We start from the raw sequence: 17783 nt of genomic DNA, 5'->3' as shown, positions 1-17783 counted from the left end.
TGTATGTGAAGATACATTATGTGCACGTATTCGTTGGTTGGGATAAACAATTAAACACTACGTGTGAGTTCTAAAAAACGAATTGCAAATTCTTCGTTCTCAAATGATATATAACCAAAATAATGGGCTCATTCTATGTATGAGAATTTTTTAGAAATAGCTTATAACTGCTAATTCAAAATTTGCACAGTTTTAAAAGTAATCGAAATTTAGCCATTTTTTCATGTAAAAAATAAATCTGAACAAAAAATACCCTTAAAAATCCGAAAAAATTTCAACATGGAGTTCGATTTTTTTTACATATGAGATCCGGGTATAATATGTTGTAATTTCATAATGTGCTGGAGTTCCAACATAATATGCTAGAAGTTTATACACAGGAACTCCATAATACAACATATTTTGCTGGAACTTTCTGTGTTTTAGCTAGGGTATTTTTGTCTAGATTTTATCTCCTTATAAAATAGTGGCTATTTTTCAATTACTTTGTAAATGCTGACTATTTTTCGATCACTAAGTTCAAAAACTGGCTTGCCCATATTATTTTAACCTATGTATGTGAAGCTACATTATATTACGTATTCATTGGTTGGGATAAACATATATTAAGTCTGAGTAAAAAAAACAGAATTACAAATTCCTTGTTCTCAAATGATGTATAACCAAAATAATGAGCTCATTAGTATTTGTACAAAGAAAATGTGAACATGGCTTGATCACAATCTTGGGGAATTGACAGGTTTAAGGACATTGATAAGGACTTGCCCGTCGCTAGTTTTTCATCAAAGAAGCTGACAGATATGGGTTTTCAATTCAAGTACAATTTAAAGGGATTACTTATTCTACCCAAAGTCCGGCCGGCAAAACAGTGACGGATCCAGAATTTTGATAACGTATATAGGGTGCACCACTACCTTTAACATATACATTCAACTTGACTATATGAAATTTAACTCGATAACAATATAACAAGCAAACTATAGTTTATACTATCATGGTAATATTGTATGTTTTACAGATTTGATTGGTGTCCATAATCACATTCGTACCAGATTACACATTTACAAGGGCTAACAGGAGCGGAACTAGTGCAAAGGTTACAGGGTCACATGAACACAATGACTTTTGGCTCAACCTTGTATTTGTACTAAAAGTTTTTTAAATGTATAAGAATATTTAGCTTGAAAGCTAGTTCGTTGGTTATTATTTTGATATTATTATAGGAACCTATAAACTTAAAATCCTAGATCCGCTTCTGTAATCATACACATCAATTTTACTGCAGAAACTCCAGAAGGCTTCAACCAGGGGCTTTTTAATACCATCAAATATTTGCAATTGAAAAGGACAGAATTATTGCACTTTAACCAATTTTAGCCTCCTTTAGTCTGACTTGGCACAATTTTACTGCTGAATGTTGCCCGATCGTTTCCTGTATATGCTCATAATTTTGGCTACAAATTCTGCAACCATAGATATAAATCCCATAAACATTAACGTAGGTAAGAAGAAGGTAATAATAAGATAATCAGTATCCAGAGTTCTATGCATACCATTATTTATATACGGAGGTGAATTCAAAATTTAAACTCAGTAAGTTCCGAATAAGAGATCGTGAAAATGATTAATCTATTAGGTGTTTAATCATCAAGATGTTATTGTTGAGCTTCTCCTGTATATATAATGGTTCACCCAACTGATTTATTTAACAGAACGTGATCATGTTATATATTGGGTTGAAATCAAGTTGACTATACTGTTATTTACACAAATGGATAACAATCTCAACATCTTTATCATATAACACCACCAAATTATAAATGGTACTAAAATTGATGCTATTTGAGCATACCAGATGATTAGCATTAACAGACCATTCTAGGTAGAAAATGGGCGGGTGGATGGGCGGGTCGAAAATGGATTAACAAAAACGGATAAAATATCCAACCCGTCCATATTTAAAATACATATAAAATTGAGTTAACAGAAGAATAAGATTTAGTTTTCCTTGCTCTCGAGTTTTAGATCCCCTGCTACCAGAGACGAAGCTATATGGTCCGAAGGGAGTTCAATTGAATCCCCTTATCGGCAAAATAAGGTAAGGTCAAATTTTCTTGTTTATACATAAATTTTGAATCCTCTTAATATTAGGAAACTTCTAGTTACAACGGTAAATGTGGCTCAAAAATTGCTTTAGTAGGTCGCATGTTTGAATTTCAAGTATGTTATTCTTATATTTTCAGAACTCATAACTAAACAATGTAAATTAAGAATGGAGAATCGTGCAAAAAATGTATGTAAGATTATCTTCATTTTCTAGAAAAGTATGAATAAGTAAGAAATTAAAAAGTTACCTTCTAATTTTAAGAGAGCGCTTGTTCCAATTGGGAGTCTTTTGTCCTGAAAATGGCCTTGGGTTACTCCATATATTAGTTTTTCTCAAATAAAAATTGAAAAATAAAGGGGTAGAACTTACATAATAAGCATGCCAATAATATATTTCCCTTTTTAAACCTCCATCAACCCTCTTAAGGAATTGTTCAACAAGTTTCTGTGTGCATTGAACAAAAATCAGAATCATGTCATGGAAATTCGTTATATGCTACATCTTCAACATATATAAAACTATATGTATTTTACCAGGAGTATAAGTTTTGGGTGCACAAACTCGACTAGGAGTTTTTGGAACTTGCCCCGAATAGAAAATAACCTGATCAAACCAATACACACTGTGAATTTCAATATTTCCATAAATGGGTTATGAAATTCACTAAATAAGTACATATAATAAACTGTGAACCTAATAGCATAAATGGGTTATGAGTTCGGTGACAAGCAAGGGGGCACCAAAACTCATAAATTTTAAATTAATTCTAGATCCGCCTCTGTCTAGAAAAAAACATAAAACAAGACTATTTATTTTGTTAAAATGAGTCTGAAATTGCCCCTTAATGCGTAAGATGAATATCCAAGTTCCTGATTACCAATATGTTCGGTTTAATGGAACAAGAATTTCCTAACAAACAAAAAGAAGGGAGAAAAAGATAAAACAAGAAAGAAACTAATACCTTGTTGGAGTTGGATCAGTTAGAATTTCCGCTGCAAGTTCTAGTACAGATTCTTCCCATCCTACTGAAATTGGTTGATCCTCAGCAAAAGGATAGCTGTATAAGTGAGGGTATAATTAAGTGCTTTTAACACATTTTCCCGATCGGCTAAAACCAATTATAGCCGCTAGCCAAATATATAATAAATATACATCGATAATGTATAAAATATGTATATTACACTTTTATATACAAATAATATACATTTGTCGGCTATTATTTTGGGGGAGACTATACAGTGTAGATTTCCCTATCACTAATACATAACCTAGCAAGCAGATTGTGCGTTAATAATAGTCTTACTTGTGTGCTTTGCAGGCTTCAAGAGCCATTATTGCTCTTCTCATGTTTTGCTTTGATTTTGTAGCTATTTTAGCAGCAAAGCCCCTAGATAGTTCAAGGTCTTCTTTTCTTGATATCTCAATGAGAACTTCCACAATCTACCCAAAGCAAAGAAAACGTAATGAGTAGATGTGATTATGGTTAAAGCTTAAGGCGTGTATCCCTCGAAATTCAACAAGCTCTTCTAGTGTAAACAAAGAGCAGAAACAACAGAAATTGATAAGAAAGCCTGAGTATGTAGAAAATAAGTTGGCAAGCACAATAATTCCAGCTTGTGTTAGCTCGTTTTAGGGAGAGTTCAGGTTACATTTGGACACGATATTATCATAACTACTCTTTTAGTATGAAATAGAAACTTTATAAGGTGCTACTCTTTACATTTGTGCTAGAATATTGCATTTTGTAGTTCCTCCTATGTTTGTTTTGATGTTTTGGAGGCAGACAGATTAGGAATTATGTATTTGAGAAGTACTACGCTATGTGCTGATGTTACTTAGTATATAATATATTACTCTTTTGAATGAAAAAATTGGTGAAAACAAATGCAGTCCTATTGTAGGCTACACATCAGGTTGGAACAGAGAGCTGCCACTACATTAAGAGCTACTAATTTGCCACAAACATTGGCCCCAAGTAGTTGCTATATAGGTTAATATTAAACCTGTAGTCAAAACGTACGCATGATTCTCGTCTCTAATTTGGCCTAAATGCTCTTAAGTAGTGTACAAAACTGTTAGGGAAAAATAATATCCACGATAATAATGATACAAGAGAGTAACAATGATACCAAATCATTTAACGGGGTAAAATACAATACCCAAGAAGAGCAATATAATATCACTATAATATTATAACTTTGTAGTGTCAAAAAATTACTACGACTCAAAAGAAATAACACTCTTTATTTTAAATATCTCACCACAATATTACTCCCACTCTATTTTCTCACAGATTATAAATTACTCGCACAGCTCTAATACTTTTTTTTTTTTTGTGGTGTATTTGAGATGAAACTGAATGACTCTATTTATAAGAGAATGATTCGTCTAATTCAGTCAATCAAATTTGACTTTTGCAATTGCAAAATGCAAATTACTCACAGGCGCCCACAATTGCTTGACATTGCATTTCTTGTGTGCCTACAATGCTTGACCTTTAATTTTAACTTGCATTCCTTTTGCTTTTGCTTTTCTAAATCATTTTCTCTTTCTTTTCTTTATTCCTTTTGTATTTAAATAGGTCCCACAAATTTTCCCCTTAATTTTGATTTTTCTTCTTCATTCTAAGATTTGATCTCAATCTCTCGAAATCTTCAAACTTGAGAGGTTTGGTAAATATATCTGCAACTTGATCATGGGACTTCACATATTTAAGCTCGACTTCCTTCTTGGCAATGCATTCTCTGATGAAGTGATAACTTGTATCTATATGCTTGCTTCGATCATGATACACCGGATTCTTGGCAAGTGCATGTGCGGATTTGTTGTCAATACAAATCTCCATAGCTTCAATTTATGGCAAATTGAGCTCCTTTAATAATCTTCTCAGCCAAATAGCATGACAGGTACATGACATTGCTGTTACATATTCGACTTCACAGGTCGAGAGAGTAACATTGGACTTTTTTTTGAACTCCAAGAAATAACAGAATCACCCAAGAAAAATACAAAACCACTTGTGCTTTTTCTATCATCAATATCTACCGCATAATCACTATCACAAAATCCCATAAGGTTGAAATCATTAGAAGAAGAATAAAATAACTCATAGTCGATCGTACCTTTTAGGTAACGAAAAATTCTTCTAGTGACCTTCAAGTGAGTGGTGGTAGGAGCTTCCATGAAGCGACTTACTACTCCAACTGCAAAGAGTATATCTAGCCTGGTACAAGTCAAGTACCTCAAACTTCCCAAAAAGGCTTTTAAAAAATATGGGATTCACTTTTTCTCCTTCATCAAACTTGGATAATTTTACTCCACTCTCCATCGGTGTGTTCACGGGGTTACAATCGAACATGTTGAATTTTTTCAATATCTCTTTTGCATAGCTTTCTTGAGAGATAAAATTCCATTCTCCATCTGCTTCATTTCTAGGCCCAGGTAATATGACATGAGCCCTACGTCTGTCATCTCGAACTCACAGGACATATCTTTCTTAAAAGCTTCAAACAAACTTGGATTATTACCCGTGAAAATAAGATCATCAACATGAAGACAAACAAGCAAGATATCTCCAATAGTATGAACTTTAAGATAAAGAGCATATTCATCGAGACAATGAGTATACCCAATGTCTTGAAAATACTTGTCGATGCAACTATTCCATACTCATGGGGCTTGCTTTAATCCATATAAAGTTTTTTTCAACCGCAACACTTTATCTTAATGGTTTTTGACCACAAAGCCCAATGGTTGTTCAACATAGACTCTTCTTCAAGATAGCCATTTAAGAAGGCTGATTTGACGTCTAGTTGATGGATCTTCCACTTCATTTGCACCGCCAAAGAGATGAGCAAACGAATTATCTCCATGCGGGCAACAACTGCATAGACTTCTTCATAGTCAATGCCTTGCCTTTGCTTGTAGCCTTTAGCCACAAGTCGTACCTTGTATCTCTTCATATCTCCATCAGCATTCTTCTTTGTCTTGTATACCCATTTTACTCCAATTGCGCGATGACACTTGGGAAGAGTTGTTAACTCCCAAGTATTATTCTTCTCTATTGACTCGATTTCCTCCTCCATGGCTTGTCTTCACATTTTGTCTGTAACAGTTTCATCAAAGTTTATTGATTCACTATCAGCAAAGAGACAATATAAAAAATCAAAATTAGTAACTTTTTTCGTGCCATCATAGAGCTCTTGAAAACTCCTTGTCCTTTGCGGTTGCTTATTTGAACTTTGTTGAGAAGAAGGAGATGCAACATTAGTTGGAGAAGGAGGTGGAGTTGTATCCTGCACAAGTTCCACTGCTCCGGTTCTTCTTCATTACCAAAGTATGGAAGAAAATCTTATGAAGTTTCTTCCTGAGCTTCCCAATTCCATGTCAATTCTTCATCAAATTTAACATCACGACTCACCACCACCTTGCCGCTACTTGGGTTGTATAGCTTGTAACCTTTTAAACTTGTATCATAGCCAACAAACACATGCTTGACACTTCGATCGTCAAGCTTCTCTCTCCCTTAATGTGGCACATGAGCATAGGCTATGCTCCCAAAGATTCTCAAGTGCTTGACACTTTGGCTTTCTTCCACTCCATGCTTCTTGAGGGGTTTGATCTCTAACATTCCTTGTTGGAGACCTGTTGTTCAAATAAACTGCATAAGAAACAGTTTCGGCCCAAAATTCCTTGGGCATACTTTTAGCTTTCAACATACATCTAGCCATATTAAGAATCGTTCGATTCTTTCTCTCTGCAACTCCATTTTGTTGGGGTGAATAAGGTACCGTTATAGGGCGACCAATTTCATGAGACTGACAAAATTTATTAAATTCTTTTGAAGTGAATTCGCCTCCTCTATCGGACCTTAAAGCTTTTATTTCATAGCCACTTTCTTTTTCACAAGTACTTTGAAATTTTTAACCGCAGCAAAAGTTTTAAATTTTTGGTTCAAGAAATAAATCCAAGTCTTTCTACTAAAGTCATCAATGAAAAGCAGAAAGTATTTACTTTTACCAAAGGAAGGTGTATTGATTGGTCCACACACGTCAGTGTGAGCAAACTGGAGCGGTTTGGTTGATCTTGACATGGCCTCATTTTGAAAACTCCTCCTTGCATGTTTTCCAAGAAGACAAGCTTCACACAATTGATTGGGATAGTTGATTGATGGTATCCCATGCACCATGTTCTTTTCTCTCATTGATTTGAGCACTTCAAAATTCAAGTGCCCAAATCGCATGTGCCAACACCATGATTCATCTTGCACATTAGCCTTCAAACACTTTGCATTAATTGTCTTAAAATTCAGAGAAAATAATTTATTCTTTGCCATATGCACTTTAGCAATTAGAATTTCACTTGAATCTCTAAGCCAAAGATGCATATTTTTCATGTGGAAGTCATATTCCTTTTCAAGAAGTTGGCCCAAATTCAAAATATTACTTTTTTATTTTGGGACATAATAAACATCTTGAATTAGCTTGTGACTACCCTCTTTACAGGAGATCAGAATCATACCTATCCCTTCGATTTGAATCTTTGAGGTATCTCCAAAAGACACATTACCTCTCACCGTTTTATTGATCTTCACAAACTTCTCTTTGCATCCACATATATGATTTCTTGCTCCATTGTCCAAATACGACGAGCTACAATCATCCATGTATTCTTCCTTGAGTGTCAGCAACAACGTTGACTTATCTTTTTCTTTCTTGTCGTCAATAAGGTTAGATTTTTCTTCTACATTGGTACGACATTCCCAAGAGTAATGTCCAAATTTATGAAAATTATAACATTTAATTTTTGATTTGTCATACCTTTGTCCATTATTTTCTTGGTAGTAGCCACATCCTCTTCCTCCTCTTTGTCCACGACCACGACTTCTGAATGTTTGGTGAATTTTAACTTCATTGTTGAAGTTGTTACAGTTACTTATTCCTCTTCCATGACCACAACGGCCTCATCCTCATCCGTTTCCTCGATAACTCTTTTCACCTCCATGGTCCTTAAAGGATGCGTGAGTTTTAAGAAGTTGCTCCAATGATACTTCTTGTCTCCCTTTGATTTTTTCTTCGTGGGCCTATAAAGAATCCTCCAATTGCTCTACCATCATAGAGTCTAAATCTTTAGACTCCTCAATAGCACACATCACAAAATCAAATTTAGATGTTAAAGTGCGAAGGATCTTTTCTACCATACAAACATCTTCTACGTACTCCCCGTATCTTCTTAGTTGATTTACAATAGCCTTCACTTTTGAACAATAATCCGAAATGCATTCGGATTCTTTCATTTTTAAAACTTCAAAGTCAGCCCTTAGAATTTGAAGTTTTACTTTCCTCACCTTGTCAACTCCTTGAAGAGAATTTTGTAAAATCTCCCAAGCTTCCTTTGAGGTGGTAGCATCTACCACCTTCTCAAATATGGCATCATCCAAACATTGGTGGATGAGCGTGAGGGCTTGTTGATCCTTCTTCCTTATCTTTGCCAAGACATCTTTTTCATTTTGAGACAGAGCTTCCTCATTATCGGGTTTTGCATATCATCTACGTACGATTTCTCACACATCTTGGGAGCCAAGAATGACTTTCATACGTAGAGACCATTTCTCATAATTATCTTTTGTGAGATGGGGGTACTGAAAAGACAGCGGACCATTATTCGCCATGGCTCTAATACTGCGTTGTTGGAAAAAATAATATCCCGTCCAGGAATAATATCCACGATAATAATGACACAAGAGAGTAACAATGACACCAAATCTTTTAGCGGGATAAAATACAATACTCGAGAGAAGCAATATAATACCACTATAATATTACAATTTTGTAGTGTCAAAAGACTACTACGACTCAAAAGAAATAACACTCTTTATTTTAAATATCTCACCACAATATTATTTCCACTCTATTTTCTCACAGACTATAAATTACTCTCACAGCTCTAATACTTCTCTCTTATTTTTTTTTGGTGTATTTGAGATGAAACTAAATGGCTCTATTTATAAGGGAAAGATTCGTTCAATTCAGCCAATCAAATTTGACTTTTACAATTGCAAAATGCAAATTGCTCATAGACACCCATAATTGCTTGACATTGCATTCTTTGTCCGCCTATAATGCTTGACCTTTGATTTCAACTTGCATTCCTTTTGCTTTTCCTTTTCCTTTTCTAAATCATTTTCTCTTTCTTTTCTTTATTCCTTTTTTTTCTTTAAATAGGTCCCACAAAAACATGACTAACAATATCCTAGATTCATGATTCAAATAAAATAATACTATAATGATTAAAATTTTGTACACTTACTTCATGAGTTGCTGGAGCTTCAACTTCAATAACCGTGCAGCGACTTCTCACTAACTCGAGTATAGATGCATCACTTTCACTGAAGAGAATGAGCTTACAAGCATCTGAATTACAGTCGATGATCCATTTTATTAAGTGTTGCATGTTCTCCTCAGATTTATCCACGTCGTAAAGAACTAATACTGTAAATGTAATATCTAATTAGGCTAAAACTGAAGTGATGCAATGTGATAAAATCTTTCATGTATTGTTGATATGAACCTTTGGAATCTGCCTTCATATTAATCCTGCTTACTTCCGGGGTTAGTGCAAATTCACTGCTTATTTGCTTAACCAAAGCCAATAATGCAAATCTAGCATTGGGCTCTAAATGAACATTGAGCTCAATATGGTGAGGACTTGAGCTTACTGGTACAATGACTTGAACTGGCTTCGTTTCCTGTCAATAGAAAGGAGAAAGAAGAGAGTTAAGAAGTAGAGACAATGTCATATTACTAACAAATCAGAAGAGTTCAAATTCATTAACATTTAAATTTAAACATTAGGAATTGTAGCCAAATGTACCTGGATGTGGAAGTATTTCAGATCATGCGATATCTGCAAAAAATTAACATAAAATGGTGGGATAGTTCTAGTAATGAACCCAAAAAAGAAAATGTAGCCTAGTGTTGCATCTTTTCAAAACAAGCTTACTTACATTGCAAATTGCATCGCCATAGATTTCACGCAAAAGAGCTATCGATAATGCTCTTTTACCAGATCCCGGAGGACCCTTGAACAAGATGTGTGGGAGTGGTTCATTTGAAGAAACCTAAGAGGAAACGTGTTAGTAAACATTGAACTTATATAAGTGACTTGATTGTGTTAAAAAAAATTATATACAACGTCAAGCATAGAACTTAAACTATTATGAGTTTAAATAATATACATCAACAATGCGAAGAAATTCTACATTGTCAAATCACTTAAAAGGAAATTGCAGCTAACTGTTTACAGAAAATATGGATTCATAATCTATAAAACTTGGAAAATAACTTATTTCAGCAGGTAAAACCACACTGATAAAGCAAAATTTCTGGTGTACAAAAGTTAAAACTCATTCTTTTATTATTGTCTTCCTGTTTACTTTCCTTTAATCAACTAATGTCCCAAAAAGTTTCACACTTCATAGAACTACAACTATATATAATTCATTCGATTATACTACATTTATCCGATCACAGACGGGGAATAACAGTACAATTATCTTTGTATGACCTATAGGTCACAAGTTCGAACAGTGGAATCAGATGCTTGCGCTAGGGTGGGCTGCCTACATTACACCCTCTTGGAGTGTGATCCTTCCCTGGACTTTGCGTGAACGTGATATGTTTCGTGCACCGAGCTGCCCTTTTTATCCGATCATAGCGGACTAAAAAGGCTCCAAATATTAACATGTGTAAACCAATTCTTTATCGTCTACGTGCCCGGTCAAACTATGTCATAAAACTGAAAGTACATTGATAATATTTCATGTATCAGGAAAGGGAATTAGATCATCTTTATCAATCTGAAAGTTAAGACACTTACAAGATGACTAAGTAGTAAAGCTTGTTGCTTGTTGCAAATGAATCCCTCCAATGAATCAGGTTGATGTTTATCAGCCCAAAATTGTCTCAAACTTTCAACAACAAATGCCTTCTCAATTAATAAAGCTTCATTAATCGGCCTCGCTCTTTCTGGAGATCCATCTTTTCTTGAGTTTCTACAAGATCCATTCTTTATACAAGAAAACCATGCTTCTGTTTGAGTAGTACTCTTTTTCCTATTTGTTATGAATTTTTTTGCACTTCTACTCGTCCTTGTTGTAGCATTACTTAGTTTACTGCTCTGCCTACTTATAGCAGAACTCGGATTCGTAGTTGCTGTTCGTGTCACAATAGTACTAGATGAAATAATTCCCCTGTCACTCTGATTGAAATTTGCGGACATTTTATTCACACAACTGACATTTCTATCAGTCGATACCTGAGGCATTGAAATGGAATTGCTTGTTACAATAGTGCTAGTTGAAATTCCCCTTCCATTTTGACTGAAATTCGCGGGCGTCTTATTAACAGAACTGACATTTTTATCAGTCGATACCCGAGGCATTGAATTGAATTTGCTATGTGTGACACTATTTTCAGGGATGGTAATTTTTTCGATGGTAAAAGCTGAATATTCCTTAGTAAAGAAAACATCACTTGGTGAAATAGATTCAGTGCTTTGAAACATATTATTCACACCAGCTGGAATATTGGAGCCTCTTGAGATCTTTGCATTGGCTAATATTACATTCATTTCACCTACAGAAGACAAGGTCCTCGACGTTGGGGATCGTGTTATTTCTGTTCTTCTTCGATCCTTGGACGTGTCAAAAAGAGCAGGTCTAGGAGCGGATATAGCCCTGCGACTATAATTTGCTTTGGCACGGATTGCAACCTCATTTTTTAGTAGTACTATGTTATTTTGCTTTCTAGTTGAACTCGAAAAGCTTTGCTTGTCAAGGTGATGTTCCTCTTTTGAATTCTCTCTCCTGGATATATGTACTGAATTATGTCTACGTCGATATTCAGATTTTGAAAAAGGACTAACATCTCTACGAACATTTGAATGTGAAGGTGGTCTACGATATTCGGATTTTGAAAAGGGACTTACATTTCTACGAGCATTTGAATGTGAAGGTGGTCTACGATATTCGGATTTTGAAAAGGGACTTACATTTCTACGAGCATTTGAATGTGAAAATGGAGTAATAACATGTTGTGCACGTAGAGCAAGTCGACGAAAATGAACATCACCTTCATCTCTGCGCGATTTATACGGGGATTTGCTTGGCCTTCTCGGGTTTATACTCGAATATTTGTTCTTCGCTTGATCAAAAGCTAATACATTTTGCTGTTGGGATTCAGTGTCAATAATTATATCAACATTCTTTGTATTTAGTTCCAGGCTTGGACTTTCCTGCCAATCGGTCTCTGTATCAGATGGCTCATATCCGCTTCGCCTTTGCTTTACAGAGGACGAATTTTTAACTTGTAACGCTCTGTTAGAAGCAGAATAACTCTCCATTTTAGCAGAAATTTTCTTGGAAACTTTGGTTTGGATATTGGAATTTCAAAGAATATTCTGTTTTAAAGAAGCTTTTGGACAAGAAATACTACCTAGGATTGGTAACTAACGAGAATATCACCAGCTAGTATTTGCCGAAAAACACTAGAAAAAGATTTGAAATATTCCAGCTTTTTTCGGCTGACATTCTAAGTGGGACCAAGAGTGAATAGAACTAGGAAAACATCGGGTAAAATGATGGACAAGTCTCGTACCTCCCGTTCATATCATTTGTCTAATGTTTTTATGCACTCTATTAAAGAAAGACATTTAAAAAATTTCAAAAACTTTTGGCCAAAAATATTTCACCTTGCTATCCCTTCAAACTGCCCAAAAAGAACTTTCATCGGTAGTGACGTTTATGAAGGATCAACCCTTTGAATTTTTGAGTTCTTGGCATATATTTACGTTTAAACATATGGGTTTCCCACATAATATATACTCTATATTTCCCACATAATATATACTCTATATTTAGGTTAAAACAGTCATCTTTACTGCTTAGAAAATGTACGAATATATAATGATAACTACAAAATATATACAAGATAGAGGAGCGAAAACTCCCTGCACGTACCTAGAATGGTGTTTACCCGTAAAGAGACAGTTGAATTTGTATAAGTAGTTTATATACCATTTTAATGTTATTTTTTTTCAACCAGTGTCTTGCTTTTAAATTTGTTTCTCCAATCTTTGTGTCCCCGAAATTTACATAATACCGATCATATGTCTGTATCCGGTGTTAGTTGACTGCTGACTCATCTCTAAACCTGTCATCACTGTTACGTGTCTGCTCGAGAGATGTCCACATGTAAACTCTAAATTTTACCAAATACAAATAGTCTCCCTACTTTCTAGTGACTCAATTTGATGTGACCGGAAGTAAAAAAGACCTTATTCCTTGGAGCACTACTAGAAATTCGGGAAAAATCGTCCAAAAAAATGACCAAAGTAGGTCGGTAATGGCCAATAACCGTCCAAAATGCGATCATTAACGTGTGGTCGGTATTTTGAAGGTTAGAAGAGCATATCGACCAACTATGGTCGGTCAATTAAATTCAAAAAAAAAATTGCCGAAAAAATCGACCAAAGTTGGTCGGTTTTTTCCGACCAAAGTCAGTCAGTATTTTAATTATGTAATTAAAAAGTACACCATCTGGGAATCGAATCGGGGTCTATACTGTGGCAGGATACTATTCTACCACTAGACCATTAGTGCATTTTATTTTAAAACTGTCTTTTATTTTATTTATACTCTTTAATTGTATTTTCGCACGAAAATAACCGATCAATGTCGGTCGGTTTTATTAAAAAATAAAATTACCGACCGAATTCGGTAGGTTTGTTAAAATGACCTGCCGAATTAACAAATCGATTGTGGTTGGTTTTTTTAACATTAATTTTAATTTATTTTAAATGAAAAATCGACCAAAGTTGGTCTGTTTCTTGAAAAATGAATTTTACGGGGCTCAAAAATAGTTTTCCGCATTTTTGCGCCAAAGAAAACCGACCAAAATTGGTCGGTTTCATAAAAAAAAAATTAAATTTTTTTTTTTTGAAAAATCGACCGACTTTGGTCGATTTTTTGGCCGGTTTTTTGACCGACCAAAATTGGTCGGAAGACCGCGTCGGTTTTGCCGAATTTCTAGTAGTGGCTGGAAAGTTTTTGAATGTCTTCTGACACTTGAAAGGACACACGTCTCTTTGCATTTAATGAGCTTGACACGTGCCTTTCCATGATTTGACGAACAGTTTTGCCAGTTACCAAGGTGATGATGACTTTGCTTTGTGAACCGCCTATAAAATTACCCTTCTCATCACTTTTACTTTACTCTTTTCCAAATTTCTTCATCAAATTCTTCAATTCTCTGCAACTTCTCCTTCTATTCCGATTTTCAATAGCAAATTTTTCTGCTTCTGTCATTACACTTTAATCTATTTCATAACGTCTTCTGCTATTTCAATCTCCAGCAACTCATCTATTGTCGTTAAACAACACGATCTCATAGTGGTCATGACTTAACCCCTTTCATCAATCGCCAGCGCCGGGACTTACATCGACGGGGAACCGTAAAAAAAAAAAAAAAAAGCAAACCCAAAAGTACCGATGTTGAGCCTCCTACCACGAGCACGATCATTCCTAAATAATGGTCTTTTATCAAGAATCTTTAGAGCTAGAAAATATCTTCTAATCCAAACAATGACAGGGACAGAGCAACTAGTGAGTTTTCTTCGTCCATTCGGCCGTCCAGTATTCCTATTGTCAAGGAGGACTGCGGCTGGAAAAATATCAAAGTGTTGGCTCCACCTGACGTGGAGAGGGTGACTTTCAGCAAATCATGGTATATTTTTATTTATACATACCCTTTTACCCTTAGGCTTGGAAAAAGAGATTGACCCCTTTATCCTCGAGTTTTACCGAAGTTACCAAGTCTGTTTAGCTCAAGTAGGTCTACCAATATGGCATACATTAGCGTGTCTCCGGTATCTATCCTCCCGGCATAAAAAAAATCTCACTCTTACGCATTTAATTCGTCTTTATGATCAAAAACGCTTTCGAGGATGCGTGATCAAACTCAATAAATGTGGTCACAAAGCCATCATTACGAGTGTGAATAATGACCATGACCGTGGAACCTCGCATCTACACACTGTATAAGTGTGAACTAGATGTATTAAGCCATAACCATCACCCAAGATGCAATCACGTGATATACCATATAACTCAAATACTCATAGCAATAATTCTGACCGCAATAGATGCTCGATAACCAACTCGACACCGGTAACAAACCTCATATCAAATAAAACCTCATTCAAAACCTTAATACACTGCCAATGATGAAAGAAACATACAGAAACTTATAACCACTTTATTAGATCCACAAGTCTTGGAGCTCCCTCTCGTCCGACAAGAAACAAAGCCAATTCCTGGGCAAACTTCCGATATTATTCTTCCATAATCAAATCTGATAGTATCCATTCTAGGTCCAATGACCTCATCTCATCAAACAGAACTACTCTAGTGACTTGCCACATCAATACAACCTAAAGCCACAAACCGTGCAATTCGTGCACCAATAAGCAACAACCCAAATGTACTCAATCATGGAAAAATGACTCAAGCGAGAAAACCATCCCACAAGTTCAACAAGTACCACCACAACCGCAGTGCTACGAACCTATCATACATAGTAGAACCAAGACACATGAATCTAACACAAAGGATCATATCTCGACATAACCCGGCTGCAATGCGTGACCCCATCCAGAAATTGGTCCACATGAAAGGCCGCAAGTCACAATGCTCAAAGTCAATAACCTCGCACAATTTGACGTCTAGTACCGAAAGTGCATAACCATGAAGAAGAGAATAACACAATATACCACAGTCCGGAGAGAACATAACCAAGGTATAATCAACCATTCGACACCCCAATAACCATCTCGCTCAAATCCCGCTAAAGTCCCAAACAGAACCGCACCATGTGTGCTTATAACCAACAAATCATAACCCCTCGTGGCATAGAAGGGGTAACCCATAGAACATATCAGAACATTAATACGCTTAACTCTGGTTGACCCCTCAATAATAGCAGTATAGAGTTAACCAATCTGACCCAGTGTAGAATACACATCCTTATTGGGCCTATCAATGGACCCCTAATCAACTCTGGTCACCCACAAAAAGATACATAATCCTTTGAAAGTCAACAATGACTGAATCATAACAGATACTCTCATCTGGATAGCTTTGGCCGCAACTTCAAAGTCCATAACCATGAAACACTCTGCTACTGAGAACTCTCAGTCTCTAAATTCATAAAACACACGAATCATCATATCTGTTTCCAACTCCACCACTCGAATGTCTAACACATCTCACATACACGACCATCCCACAAGGAATACGTCTATAGTTCGTCCGTGCCACATAGCAAAATCTGAATATCAGCAGTCGGTCAACCATGCGAGTACCACAATACCAATGAAGCATCCATAAATCAACACTCAATGCGTCTTCTGAAATACGCACCCTTCTCAGGAATTACCATGCATTTATAACATGCATCTATATGTCTGAAACTGTCCATGTTGTCCAAAATTCACTACCTTCCCTCCAAATATTAACCGTGACCTTGCACATGCAAAACTCAATCCTACACAACACACCACATCTATCATGCCATCATATGAAACTTACGTGAATCTTATAATCAACTCTAAGTCACACGCAGAATACATACTCGATCAGTTAGAAACCTTCCAGTTGATCCCATCCTGGAGAAAATCACAATACGCAACATGCTCCTCACACCGGTAGGAAATATCCATCTTAAGCTATGATAGAAACCATCAGAACTCTTCGAAATTCATTTGCCCATAACCAAACCATCAGAACTGAATCTCTCTAACTCAACCAAGCCACGCATGTCGCCAAACCTAAGAGTATTGCCACAAAATACCTGTAGAGACTCACCACATCATAAGTACCCAAAGAATTGTTCATATCCATTACTATGCTGATCCAAACTACTACCAGGTTATCCTATTTCTTCGAGTTCCTTCCTAATTACCCTCAAGTTGACACTTTTCCTTGCCAGAACACCACTATCCTTACCCAAAGCTCACCACCGGATATCCTAGCATAAAACCACATCGCCCTAAGGCCTATAAGCCGTCGTATTCCCCCTTAAGCACCCCAAAAGTACCACAACCGAGACACCCACTCTAAATAGACCTTCTGTGAGTATAAAGTTGTTTCCTTCACCCTAATGATACTAAAATGTAGAATCCACAATGATATAGAAATATCGCGAGTCCTGACACCATCCAATGTAAATCTCAGTTTCTAGCCATATACCAATCCGCAAAATTCTCAATTGCTACATATAAAACTTGAATCCATTAGAACCTTTTCGAGAGTCATCCACTACGCTAAAATCTCAATTGCACCGATCAAACGTCCTGAACGACTTGTGCCCCATTAGCACGACAACACCCAAAGAAGTAACCCCGCCTTAACGCGACCGAGTAAAGTCCTACTCCATGCGCACTACATCTTCCACAATAAGAACTCAATCATTCTATGATTCCTAAATACCCATAAAGTGTAACATAACCCGTATCCAGAAATTCATTTACTCGAGTCACCTTCGATCTTAATCTACGCAAGTGATATCCGATTCACAAGTATGCCTCAAACTGAAACCAGTACAACACATAACCACACAAT

The 17783-nt window shown here is 36.0% G+C and overlaps 1 protein-coding gene across 1 annotated transcript; it reads right to left on the bottom strand.

The window, feature by feature from the left end:
• Nucleotides 1-971: 971 nt before the first annotated feature.
• Nucleotides 972-12559, bottom strand: LOC107832126 (uncharacterized). The gene is made up of 11 exons (XM_075230385.1): nt 10985-12559; nt 10113-10226; nt 9980-10012; nt 9677-9854; nt 9416-9597; nt 3411-3547; nt 3069-3164; nt 2641-2710; nt 2477-2551; nt 2355-2400; nt 972-1463 (listed from the first exon to the last, which is right to left on the bottom strand). Exons 1-11 carry the CDS (start codon nt 12506-12508, stop codon nt 1405-1407), a joined length of 2514 nt encoding a protein of 837 aa, XP_075086486.1. The 5' UTR covers nt 12509-12559; the 3' UTR covers nt 972-1404.
• Nucleotides 12560-17783: the final 5224 nt, after the last annotated feature.

Source organism: Nicotiana tabacum, chromosome 14 (genome assembly GCF_000715075.1).
Source record: "Nicotiana tabacum cultivar K326 chromosome 14, ASM71507v2, whole genome shotgun sequence".
Taxonomy (NCBI): Eukaryota; Viridiplantae; Streptophyta; class Magnoliopsida; order Solanales; family Solanaceae; genus Nicotiana; species Nicotiana tabacum.
Note: the sequence above shows the minus strand (reverse complement) of the source record. Positions and strands in the feature narration are given on the sequence as shown.